The 12720-nt window shown below is 45.9% G+C and overlaps 1 protein-coding gene across 1 annotated transcript in view; it reads right to left on the bottom strand.

Moving 5' to 3' along the window:
• EHD3 (EH domain containing 3) overlaps positions 1-12720 on the bottom strand; it is a 30674-nt gene that overhangs the window by 15963 nt on the left and 1991 nt on the right. Inside the window, exons 2-3 of the mRNA XM_064648034.1 lie at positions 7169-7345; positions 2176-2273 (exon numbers count right to left, since the gene is read on the bottom strand). Of these exons, the coding sequence (XP_064504104.1) occupies positions 2176-2273; positions 7169-7345 (275 nt within the window). The remainder of the gene's footprint in view (positions 1-2175; positions 2274-7168; positions 7346-12720) is intronic.

The raw sequence follows: 12720 nt of genomic DNA, 5'->3' as shown, positions 1-12720 counted from the left end.
GACATGTCTGGTCCCAGTGCTGAGCCCTGGGGAACCCCACTTGTGACTGGCTGCCAACTGGATTTAACTCCATTCACCACCAACTCTTGGCCTGGCCATCCAAACAGTTTTTTACCCAGGGAAGAGTGCACCCATCCAAGCCATGGGCAGCCAGCTTCTCCAGGAAAATGCTGTGGGAAACAGTGTCAAAGACTTTTCTAAAGTTTAGCTAAGCAATATCCTCAGCCTTTCCCTCATCCAGTAAGTGTGCCACCTTGTCACAAGAGATCAGGTTGGTCAAGCAGGATCTGCCTTTCATAAACCTGTGATGGCTGGGTCTGATCCCCTGCTTGTCCTGCTGTGCCGTGTGATTGCTCTCACAATGATCAACTCCACGACTTTGCCAGCACTGAGGTCAGACAGGACAGGCTGTAGAATGGGACACCAAGACCCACTGGAAAAATTTTTGCAAAAGGAGGAGCAAGAAGTGCCAATGTATTTTGCAGAAGGATATTTTTAGTTCTGTAAGTAGCTGAAAAGTAAGAAAATCTTGCAATATATGTCAGGGTTTGAATTAGTGAGGAGATGTGGGAAAGGGGCTTGAAATGGGTTTATTCTGACTCATCTTCAATTTCTTCGTTTTTTTTTTTTTAATAACAAAAATACTCCCTTCTAAGCAAATTTGCTTCACTGTGATAGTTCTACAAGAGAACTCGTTGCTTTCAGTGGCATTTTTTAACTGGAAGATTTTTACACCATGTAATATAAATTTTTGTTTATCTCTATAACACTTTCTGCTGAAGGGAGGAATGCTTCCACAGCATATTTTCCAACCTTCTCATGAAGGCTGGCGCACCTTGGAATTTATGATCCCCTAGAAGTGCAGAGACCTATGCTGAAAAAGGTTAATGTGAGTTTTCAACTAACTGTAGCTGTGCTTTCTTGATGCTTCCTTAGCTAAGGTCCCTGTGGTGGAAGATCCCAGCAAAACAAACAAGACATGGCTCTGTGTAAGGTGGCTGCTCAATTAAAAGAGAAAAGGAAATTTCCAAGAACAATTTCAATGCAAAAGAGTGTTATAAAACTGGTAAAGTCATGAGTCATCTTAGGGGACAGAACACAAATATGGGAAAGGCCTCAGCATTTTCGGGTAGAGCCTGTGCTGCTGAACCTTAATTGTGCATTGCTAATAGGGAGTGCGAATGAGAACTGATCTTCTCAAACCTGAACACTGAGATTAGTACTCTTGGCTTTCTTTCAGTGCATAGCTACCAGCTTTATGTAAGGAGCCTTCCAGAAATGTGAGCTATGCCAGTATTACCTTACAGAGTAAGAAACTGACCACGGATTTTAAAGATGTTGCTCATTTCAGAGGGTGAGTCTGAGACCGACCTCAGGAATTCACTAACAGACTGTGCTAATTCATCAGCTCCTTTTACAAGGTTATGTAGTAACAGGACAAGGGGGAATGGCTTTGAACCGGAAAATAGTAGATTTAGATTAGATATTGGGAAGAAACTCTTTACTGTGAGGGTGGTGAGACACTGGAAGAAGTTCTCCAGAGAAGCTGTAAATGCCCCATCTCTGGAAGTGTTCAAGGCCAGGTTGGATGGGGCTTTGAGCATCTGCTCTCGTGGAAGGTGTCCCTGCCCATGGCAGGAGGTTGGAACCAGAGGATCTTTAAAGACCTTTTGAGCCCAAACCATTCTATGATTTAGTGTCCCCAGGATTTCCAGATTCCCCATTGCAATGGGGAACCTGGATGCAATGGCTCTTAAACCCAATCCAGTCCAGCACCAGACTTAGGAAGTCTGGACAGTTCAAGAAACCCGTGAGGTCAGCTGGAAAGAAACCAGGCTGATTACAAAGGGAGGCTTAGCTATGAATCTTCAGTGAGTCACCGAAAGCAAGTGTTTCTGCAAAGCAGAGAGGTATTGACTCTTTCTGATGGAAATCTCTTCCACAGGGAAATACTGGACTGTGACACAGGTACTGCTGACCTTCTCAGCAACCTTCCCTGAACACATTTAAATTCTCTGCAGGAGATCAACAATGTCTCTTTGGACTCCATTTGCAAAGTCACGTTCCATCTCTTAGAGGTTCCTACTACTGCTTCTGTTTACAGCTTGCATAGTTTGAAGAGTTCCTTTGGTGCTCACTATTAACATTTGGAAGAGAACTGAACTTGGGACTTACCTCTGCTAATTCTCTGCTTCTCTCCAGAAAGAATTCCTGGTGTATCAATGACGCTGATGCTCTCTAATACAGGATTAGGTAGCTGGGCACAAACGAACCTGTGTGGAAAATAAATGTGTTTTAAAAAAAAAAAAGGCAAAAGGTACTTATGATGTGCTGAACATCACAGGCAGCACAGGACAAGCCAGACTTTGATCTTGCAAGTCTTCAGTTGAGCTTGGAGCTACTGTTACTTAAAGAACTGAAAAAGAAGGTAGAACTAAGCATTTTTGTCTAATTACTTTGCTGCTTCTGAAACATGGGGCTCAGACATGACCTATGGCAGGTTTTCTTACAAGGGCCCCCAAATTGTGAATTATGAAAATATTTGGGTTTTCATTAATGTGCTGTTTTGATTTTAGCAAGAAGTGGTATTTGTTTTTCTTCATTTAAGCATTTCCCTGTAGAGTCTTGAACTCAAGTGAACTGAAATAACTTGGTTTTGAAAAAAAAAAATCAGCAATGTTGTAGGACTTGTTCTCTTTCAAATCTGGTCTTAAACAGACAAAAAGTGTGCTAGTCTTGTACCACTGAAATACTAAAGCACAGGCAGCTTGAAGAGGCTGCTTAGTCTACCTCAAGGTAGGATCAATCAGGTATTTGTCTAAAGTGTTGTTCAAATCCGTAACAACACAAACCCACCAACACTTGCTGGGAGTCTACTCCATTACCTAATAATCCTTACAGCAAACCTTTTTTTTTTTAATGTCTATTCTACAATTACAATGCTACACTGCCACTCAGTCATAGTAGATAGTGGAAAATGATTTATTTTTCCCCTCTTGTCACAATGTATACTACTGTCATCCTGCCTCCTCTCAGCCTTTCCTCTGTAGAAAACAGTTTGGTGGTTGTTTTTTCTCTTTCTCCTATCTCTTTCAGTTCTCTCTAGCTGCCTTTGTAGCTCATTTCTAAATCCCTGAAGACCCTAGCAGCCTTCCTTTGGGTCCTCTCAAACTGTTCCACATATTTCTTCAGGCATTATGCCAGAAGCTGACATACTCCAGCTGTGACCTTGCCAGTGGTGAGCAGAGTAGATGGATTGCTCCCTATCTCTTACATATGACAGTCCTGTTTATGTATCTCAGTAAAATGTTTGCTTTTTTAACAGCAGTATGACAATGTTAACTTAACATTCAGTTTGTAATCTACTGCTCCCCCCTCTGCAGGTCCATTTCTGTGTAATAGCTCTTTAGCTAGTTGCTCCCCATCCTGCATCTATGCAAATCACTGCCTAAGAAGAGTCACTTTGTGCTTAGTGGGTTGCAGCTCATCTATTTCAGTTGCCAGTAACAGCAAAGGACAGTAAAAGCCTATCCCCTTACGTGGCTCCCAGTAGCATTTCACGGACAGCCTTTTTGAGCTGGCATTCCAGGCAGCTTTAAATGTGTGTGTATGCATATTAATAGGGTGGTGTGATATCCGAGGCATAAAAAACACGTTACTGTGGCAAGAAGCACAAACACATAAAGGATGGGGGCTGGGACAATGACCACTCTATCAGACATGGCAGACAGGGCCCTGCAGTGCTCTGATGAGTAGCTGGTTCTGCTGAAGCCCCTGCATCTCTGAACTCCTCTAGGCTGTGCTACAACCTCCCCCCAATTTTTCTACTTGTATGACTCCGAGGGATTCTGACAGGAGTGAATCCTCATGAGTTAGAAGAGTGTCTTCTCTCCTAAACTGTCACCTATTTCAGACCACATATTACAGCCTCTCTCTCTCAGATCTACAGCTTGGCAGGTGGCAACAGAGTGCATTTTGGAATGTGTAACACCTCATACTGAAGAGAGGTACTGGCTTGATTATCCTGTTGAGTGCCAGGCATAGCAGCAGAGAACAAAAGGCTCAAGAGGTCATGTTATTCCCATGTCCTGCCAACCCAGGTCTGCTCTCCATTGTTACAGCCCTGACTATTCCTCATGCTCTAATACTAAATGGCTTGGGCAAGGGGATTTTCCAACAGTTTCTCTAGGAAAAGTACTCCACAGGAGATTTCAGATATAAGGTCAGAGGCCAGCATGAGTGAGTGCATTCTGGCTCTGTTGGCAAGGTTGTTAAGGCTGCTGCCTTCCTGCTGTCCCAGCAGAACTGCAGGACCTCAGGGAGCATGACCTAATTCTGTCTGGGGCCATATGAAGGGTAGAACATGGCGCCAAACTAGACTTTCACTACCTCTACAGGCAGAGCACAGGGCTGAAGGGGGAACCTGTTATCCATGATGTCTCCTGATGCTGACAACACAAAAGCAGGAGTGACACCACCTTAGCTTCCCAAGACAGACTCTGGGGATGGGAGACTCTCCAATCCAATCTCATCAATATGAGACAAAAGTAATGGCTGAGATTCCTCATTTTGCTCCAGGCCCTTGGTGCCAAACAAGGCACCTGATAACAAGGTGCAACCTGTAATCTCTCTGCTAGGATCTCTCCAGAGCTGGTGTTTGGCCAGCAGTTGGAGTAAGGAAAACAAGCCCTCCTCTCAATACCCAGGAACCACCTGGGGCAAGGAGAGGCAGACAAGAGACAAGATTCTGCAAACCTGCTATCCTTTCAGCCCCGGGCAGCTTGTCAGCCCTACCTTGGCCCTATCTCCCAGGTATGGGCAGGCACTCCATCTCCTGGGAATGAAGGGAGGGAGGAGACAGGCTCTGAGCAGCACCATTTGCTTGTTGTCTCCCAGCCAAATCCTGACTCTATCACTTTTCCCTTATTTCCTGGAAGGCAGCAGATCCCAGTCTCTGGTGGAGGTGGGCAGGGTTTCCAACTAAGGGTAGATGCTCACTCCTGCAGCAGCAGGCTCTGCCTCCCACAGGACACAGTGGGCTGCCACCTCTCAGCCAACACCAGCTGGGCCTGTGTGAATGCTACTGCCTTGTGCTGCTCTGCTCCCTGCCACTGGTGCAGTCAAGCGTTACCTTTAACCTCCCAGGGGTAAAGCAGACAGACTTGCCCACAGCCACTCCTATCTCAGCTTGGAGGGGTGGCTCCTGGAGATAAGCTCCCTTCTCCAAATTCCCTGCTCATAACCTCCTAGCTGAGGGCAGGATCTTGGCATACACACAGCAGAAGCAAGATACGTGCAAGGCAGAGATAGCTCTGCTTGTTTCCAGCCAAGAAGCCAGCCCCACAGCTGGAGTACGTGTGGGTGGCTTGATCCAGTCCAGTGGGTGCACCAGGACTTACATCTGCTAAATTTCTGACCCTCTGAGTCAATTCTTGCATGTGTTTAATTTCCTCATTAGCTAGGCATTACCATCTGCATTTTCAGCACTGTGATGCTCACACTGCTGAGCTAGTCCTTACCGTGTCTTCCTCTGTCCGTTTAGAAATCATTACCCCCTCGTTTTTAATGTCAGCAACAAAAAGGTGTCATTAGCTGCTGTGGCTACTCCCTGCATTGCAAAAAGGACTGCACTCAGTCTGGTGCTGAATCACTGCTGTGTCCCTCTGCTCTGCTGTCCTCACAGGCACATGCTTGACTCCTTCCTCAAGAGAAGGAAGAGTAGCAGAAGAGTAACAAGAACACAGCACGATACAGTGAACTAGGTTAATGTGTGCAGAGATCCCTTGCTGTATTAGGAGCAAATTGCGTTCAGGACACATCAATCAGCCCAGTTCAGATGCATTTGCTTTTTTGCCCCCCATGCCTGGCCTGGTGTTGCTTCTCTGTACTGCTGTTCTTGGCTCTCAGCAGAGCTGCTCTTAATGATGCCCTCTTCATTTACTATCTCTGCACTCCATGCAGGAGGCCTGTTATTTTCTTAGGGCGAATCACCCCTCTCCCCTGGTGTAGGGAGTGGCTACTCACCTGTCCTAACTGTCGGTCAGACACAGATGTTCTGGACCCAATAAAACATTCAAAACTTCTCAAAGTCTATCTGGTGCAGGACCAGGTTGGTGTATTTGACTGATGGCCCTGTGCAGTGATCAGATGCTGCTTCCAGAGTCCCCTGGGAGGTTCTCTGCACAGCAGCAACTCCAGCTCAGTCCCTCTTCTCTCATCAGGCTTCTTCCCATCTTCTTTGCAGGTCCCTTCCCTATCTGGCTGCAGCCTATGGCAGCACTCCTGTGGAAAGTTCTGGTAGGAGATGCTGCGCCCTCTGGACAGACACTCTCTTAAGCTTGGAAGTTAGAAAGGGAGCCAGAGCCCAGCCCAGCTTTCCTGACTGTTTGGCTGAGCAGCTGCCATGTTTCCAATGTCTCCCACACTGTGTTAGCAGGGAAGGCGTTGATGATGGGTGTAGTCAGTTTGTTCCCATCTGCCTGCTGTAGCACAGTTTGTGCTCATCTAGGATATGGGTGTGTGCTGCTGGCTTCCTGCAAGGCCTATATCCCAGGTTGGGCTGGGTCTAGGGGATAGAAAGGTTACATTCCTCATGTCACAGAGCCACTGTCCAAAGCCCCTGATACCTTTTTTTATGGGAAAGACATTAGAGCTGTCATTGGTTTGCACCTGAGGTTATATGTATAAGGTATAGAAATGAAGAGAACCTGGTTTTGTTGCAAGGAGGACATTCAAGCAATGTTTAACAATGCAAAAAAGCAAAGATGTAGTTATTGTGTGTCAGTTCTACTCCTGTATCGACTTCAGGGGCTATGGGTGGACTATTTGGTTTCAAGGGACTGAACTGATTGCAGAATGGAAGAAGCTAGCAACACTGAAGCAAGGGAGAGCAAGTGTAATGAAGTTAGACTCCTACAGGATGAGCTTAACAGGCTGTGATGTCATTTTTGTTTTGTTTGTTCAAGTGAAATAAAGTTTTACCTCACTTGAATTTGTTAATCAGCCCTTCAGTAAGTGACTTCTGTGCACCTGGTAGGACTGGAATGGCTTTGCATCAGCCATGTGGATGGAAGGAAAAGAAGTGCAATGCCTTATCCCTTTAAATTACTAGCTATGCTGTTCAATAAGTTCTAGCTTTACTCTCCAGAACAAGTTCTTGAGTACTGACCTGTTCAAAAAGGCATTGCCAAAGGCGTTGAGTTTCCTGAACGGTTTTTTGGGATCCACCACCAATGCGTTTCCAGGAACAATTCCTTCCACATCTCCTTGCATAACTGCTATAAAGGAGTCAGTTGTAGGCTCTGGTCCAATCCTCATCCCTGGGAAATCCTGCTCCAGCAGGTACCTGTAGGCAAAAAAAGAGGGTGTGGGCATGAGACCTGAGCTGCCTGAGTTCTAAATGAGTTGTACTGAAGATTGCAGTGTAATTATGAAGCTCAAGAGTATGGATCCTGCTGAGACTATTTTTAGCCCTGTCAGTGAATCGTTTGATAAATGTCGTGGTAGCTTTTCTACTTCGGATCTCCACATTTAAAGCTTATTTAAGGTGGATTAAGAAATTGAGATGATTATAGCTGCTGGGAAGAGATTCTCATCACGTTGCATCATTTTGTGTACTTCAATCCTCAAGACATTTGGAACAGCCCTAGCACAGCAAAGTAAAAACAGCAGTTCACTGCAATCACAGACTTAATCCTGAAACCTTACCAGCCTTTGGTGCCAATATCAATTACTTCACTGCTGCTCATTTCAGCAGACTCATCCAACTAATGTGCTTAGCCCCACGTCCAAATCAGTCACTCAAATGCCAGCTTCCCTTGTACTTGACTGTTCAAGTCTCAAGCCTCCCTCCTTGTGCACTTCTGCAATGCAGCTACAGGTCTGCACTTACAAACTGCTCAAGCAGATTGAGCATTATGCACGTGGGTGGCGGAGTGTATTCTGATATTTGTCATCAAGCTAAATAGCACAGTAAGCACAACATCCCTTATTATTTCCTAAGCCTCTGGCAGCCTATCTGAAAGTACAGTTTGGCAAATTTCAGGGAAAGATAGTTACCCATGGGGCTGGAGGACTTTGAATAGGACTCTGGCAGCACATCCTGACTTACCCAGCCAAAATCAGGGTGGGTCAGTGGTATGTACATGGGATAGTTCCCTCTGGTTCATGAAGGAGCCAAATGCCATTGCCGAGGTCAGGTCTGTACACAGAAAACATCCCACCTGCTGATCCTGAGCATTGTGTCCAAGTGGCTTGCAAAAGATAGCTAGAACTGGTCTAGCCCTTGGTACAGGATGGTGTCAGAGCACCTGAGCTGGTGATAAGCTCTGGATAGTTACATGAAGAATGACTACCAGATTACAGAAGTTAGTAGAATAGTGTGTTGCTTGTTGCCAGAAGGTAGCTAGCACTTCCTCTTCCATTGCTTTGACCTAACCTTTAGTAGGCAAAAAGATAGACACAGAATTGCTGTGATGTTAGAAGTAGATTATTGGGATGTGGAAAAGGAAATGGGAGAAGGGCTGAAAATTCTTCATGATTGAGGCCAGTGTGTTTAACAACCAGCACTGGTTCACTCAGGTGAGTATTATCGGAGAGGGAAGTCTCTGTGTGAGTGACTATAGGACCATTGCCATGAAGGCTTGTGATAACTTTTTGGGGATTCCTGCTTTTACCATCATTTTAACATAGCTAATCACAATCCAGCGTGTAAGGAACAACAAAAAAAATTGCGCTAGTTCAGACAGGCTATTTATTGACACCATGTCAGCAAATATTTCAGTTTCCCAATGGGCAAGGCCAAATCAACTGGATCTAGAGGTAAAACAAGCAAATGTACACCCAGGACATACTACAAGTCACTGCTACTTATCTGGCTTGGTACATGTCAATGAAGAGAATTGCTGCAGCTAGAGTAACTCCAGCAATGATATCCATAATTCCCTTAGGAGTCGATAACCTCCTTTATTGGTGTGTTATCATGTATTTTCTTGTATCTTTTATCCAAAGTGATTTCCAAGTCTCATGCTCATTGGAATGCCACCAGAAGTGATTCCTCTTAATTGCAACAACTCTGAGATGCAACAGCAGCTGTTTAGCAGTTCCCAACAAAACTGAAATAATCCAGGAAGGATTCCAGGAAGGGAACAGCCCTCTGACCTCCTATAGTAGGGTGGGTACATCCTATCTATCTAAATCCTATGCAGGGGTTTCTCAAACTTCCCTATAAAAGTGAGTCATTACCTAAGAAAAGCAGACTGCAGGTAGTGCTGGTATGTGTCATCTCCCTGGCTGGTGATCACAGTACACCTTCCTGGCAGCTACAGTAATTTCTCTCTAGCTTGAACCACCCCACAACTCCTCTCCCACCAAGGGCTCTGTAGACTACAATATGTTGTTCTTGGCTCCATTCCCTGGAAAGCTCTTTTACACTGGAACAAACATTTGCTAGGTTAGAAGCCACATGGCCAGACTCTGGAAACTAAACTTGTGCCTCCTGGATGGCAATTCAAACACTTGAGCCCAGTGGACATGGCTGCCATGCCAGTCGCTGCCAGTGGCTTTCCTCTGCTCCCGCTTTGTATGTCACTTCTTTTATGACCTAAATACAGCAATAATGATATACAGATGGGAATTTACTAAATCCATGGATATAATCTTTGTGTTCTCCCCTTGCAAATATTATACAGAAAAGAAACAGGTAGTGACAACAATTGCCAAATGCAACAAGTGAAGTGCTTTTGAGAAACGCCCCTTGCTTCCAATGTCAGGTTGCAGCCTTGCCGTAACAACCACCTGCTTGTTTTTTACAGGTTTGAGATGCACATGTAATATGACAAGTTTTGAGCAGTAGTAGAAAATAGCCGGGGGGTTTGTTTGTTATTTATAGACAAAGCTTCCAAGAAAGTCTAACCAAAAGTGCTGTGTATAACAGCAACACTCCTCCCAACAGGCTGCTTGAAAGAATTTTATCGCAGCTCCACTCTGCTAATGTTTCAAAGCATTTCTGCATTTATTTCTTGTGTAAGACTTAAAAGAATACGAAGCAAAAAAATCCCAACAAAAGCACTCTCATACAGAAGTAGCTACAAGCCAGGGTTAGTTGACTTAATGTGCAACAAGTGGTATGAAATCAGAGAGATGAAGATTTGCACTGCCCAGTATCACAGTATCTATTTTAAGTGAGGCCTCTCTGGGAGACTCGGGTACATTGTGCAGCAGGGTGTCGGCAGCACAAGAATCTCATTGTACATGGGACAAATACAAGGGGATTTATTGACACTGCCTGATGGGGGGGGAAGGCATTTCTGCTCGGCAGCAACACAGGCTGCTTCTGCTACCAGAGGCAAGCAGGAGAACACATGCAATTGTCACATTTGTGGGGATTTCTGGCACAGAAGAGCAAACAATGCTGTGGAAAACACCAACCAACAGCAAGCAATTTCCCCTGCCAGTGCTGCATGTCTTACTCTGAGCTGCTGAACACCTTCAAAGGCCTGGGGGAGTAACCTCCAGGCAGGTTAGGGAAGCCTGCAGCCCCAGGCAAGGTGGGAATGGTTTATTTTATGACCAATCTGCTTTTAGAGAAGTGTCTGGACATGCTGTTTGCCCATTTCACGCCTGGTCCTGATGAGGGACAAGGGCACGAAAGTTGCATTAGAGTCAGCCTGGTTTGGGGCACCTTTTCCCAGGAAGGTTTGGAGCAGCATAGGAGACAGGCAAGGAGATGCCGGGCTCCCTGGACAGGAATGCGGCAGGATGTGGGGGAAGGGGCTGCTTGCCCGTGATGAGTCATGCAGGAGCCCTGCAGGATGCTGCTGTGTGTGTCAGCAGAGGTGATGCCGAGCGGGAAAGGGAAGAAGGGCAGAGCAGGAGGAAATGGTGACAACTGCCTGGTGCAGGCAGAGATGAAAGGCTCAGGGCCACACAGGCAGGTCACACCAGAGCTCTGCGTGCAGCCTGTGACAAACAGTGTAGAGAGGCCAGGACGTGTAAATTATTAGCTCCAGGAGGAAGGGGTGGCTACACCAGAAAAGCAAGCCATGTTGACAGTTAGTATGGCTCTGGCAGGCTTGTTTATTTTATTAGCAGGATGGCTGGAGTAGAGCCAGAATTATTTTCAGAAAAGACCACGGAATCTAAGTTAATTAGAGGAGTAATGTTCTGTCCTGCACCCCCACCTCTTACAGGAAACATAAAAACCAATAACATTATAAAGGCAGGCTCCAGTGACATCCTGCTGTAGCTGTCACATATTCCCAGGTAGAGGTGTTGCCCTGCCCTAACCAGGACAGTCTTTTGGACCCCAGCTCTGTGGAAAAGCCTCAGCTAAGTGTATCCCGAGGAGAGAAATGGGAGTGAGTACAAAAAGAGATGATACAGCAGGGAGAGGGAATGGAAAAGCTGCAGTTAGCAATGCTACATCTTTCACATTGCAGAATAAGACTCAGTTCTGTGTCAGTGTAAGCAGAAGAGAGAACCGCCTGGCTCCACTGAAAACAAGCCAGTGCTCTGGTCTCGCTTCACTGGCTTTGACCCACACAACGCACCTCCCTGTTCCCTGGCTCAGCCTCTAGGAATGTTTCTCACTGCTAACCTTGACTGCCTTCTTTCTGCCGTCACCTCCTGACAAGGGAACAGCCTCGCTGCAAGATGCTGCAGCTTAGGTGCTTCGGAGCCTTGAATTCCCTCCTTGTTTCAACTCAGATTTCCCAAAACAAGTGAAGATGCACGGAAGATAGACCTCCCTTTGGAGGGTGACTAAGGTTCTTTATCCCTTTTTTTTAAACGGTGTCCTGGAATCCAGGTGAACTGGGACTGAGTTCATTCGACATGATTGTTTAGTGGCAATAAGTCATCTCCCTAAATTGCATGGCAGTACAAGCAGGATGCAATTTAAGAGTGGAATTGATACATAAGGATAACACTAATTAACCCCATCCTGATGAGATTATGGAAGGAACGTCCAGAGGCTGTTTCTTGCTTCACTCTACTAAGATATAATGGTTGTCCCCTCTCCCACTTCCTCCCCCAGTCCCCTTTAACTCCTCCCTGCTCTCAGCTTTAGCTCCCACTTGCCTTCCCACAATAACCCTGGTGCTAATCTGGTGCTTATCCCAGCTCTTTAATGACCAGCGCCTGCAAGCTCATGCTGGAAGCCTATCAGGAGTAACACGTGGTTTTCTGGTACCTCCCGCCTTTGATTTGCAACATATTGGAGTGACAGACCCTCACACTCCTCCTACTATTAGAGGCCCCGGGCTTCTCCAAGAGTTCTCAACTTTCACCTTCTTATGCACTATTTTAAACAAGAAGACTCTGCCTTCCTGGAAAGCCTTCTCAGGTCCATTTGGCACTCTTGCGAAGCAGAAGTTCCTGGTCACTTCTGCTTGACTCTGGGTAGGCTCATCCCAGCTCTGTGCCCAGAGAAGACTGGGAGAAGAGGACACATGCATGAATGAGATGCAGTGGTCAGAGAGGCTCAGATCCACTTGCTGACAGCAGAGCAAAAACCCTATCTTCTCCTCATGCCTACAACATGCTTTAAGCACCTGAACTTGCAAAAGCAGCCGAGACTTACAGGAAAAGGAATTGACTGAACAGAGAGAAGCAAATCCAGGAAATCTCTGCTAACAACAGCATGCAGGTGAGACTGCAGGGAAACACTGATGCTGGCAATTCAAAGAGAGGAATTAGGAAGAGATGCTTTAGTTAGACAGC

This window comes from Pseudopipra pipra, chromosome 3, assembly GCF_036250125.1.
Source record: "Pseudopipra pipra isolate bDixPip1 chromosome 3, bDixPip1.hap1, whole genome shotgun sequence".
NCBI lineage: Eukaryota > Metazoa > Chordata > Aves > Passeriformes > Pipridae > Pseudopipra > Pseudopipra pipra.
The sequence above is the reverse complement of the archived record's forward strand: the minus strand, read 5'-3'. Positions and strand labels throughout refer to the sequence as shown.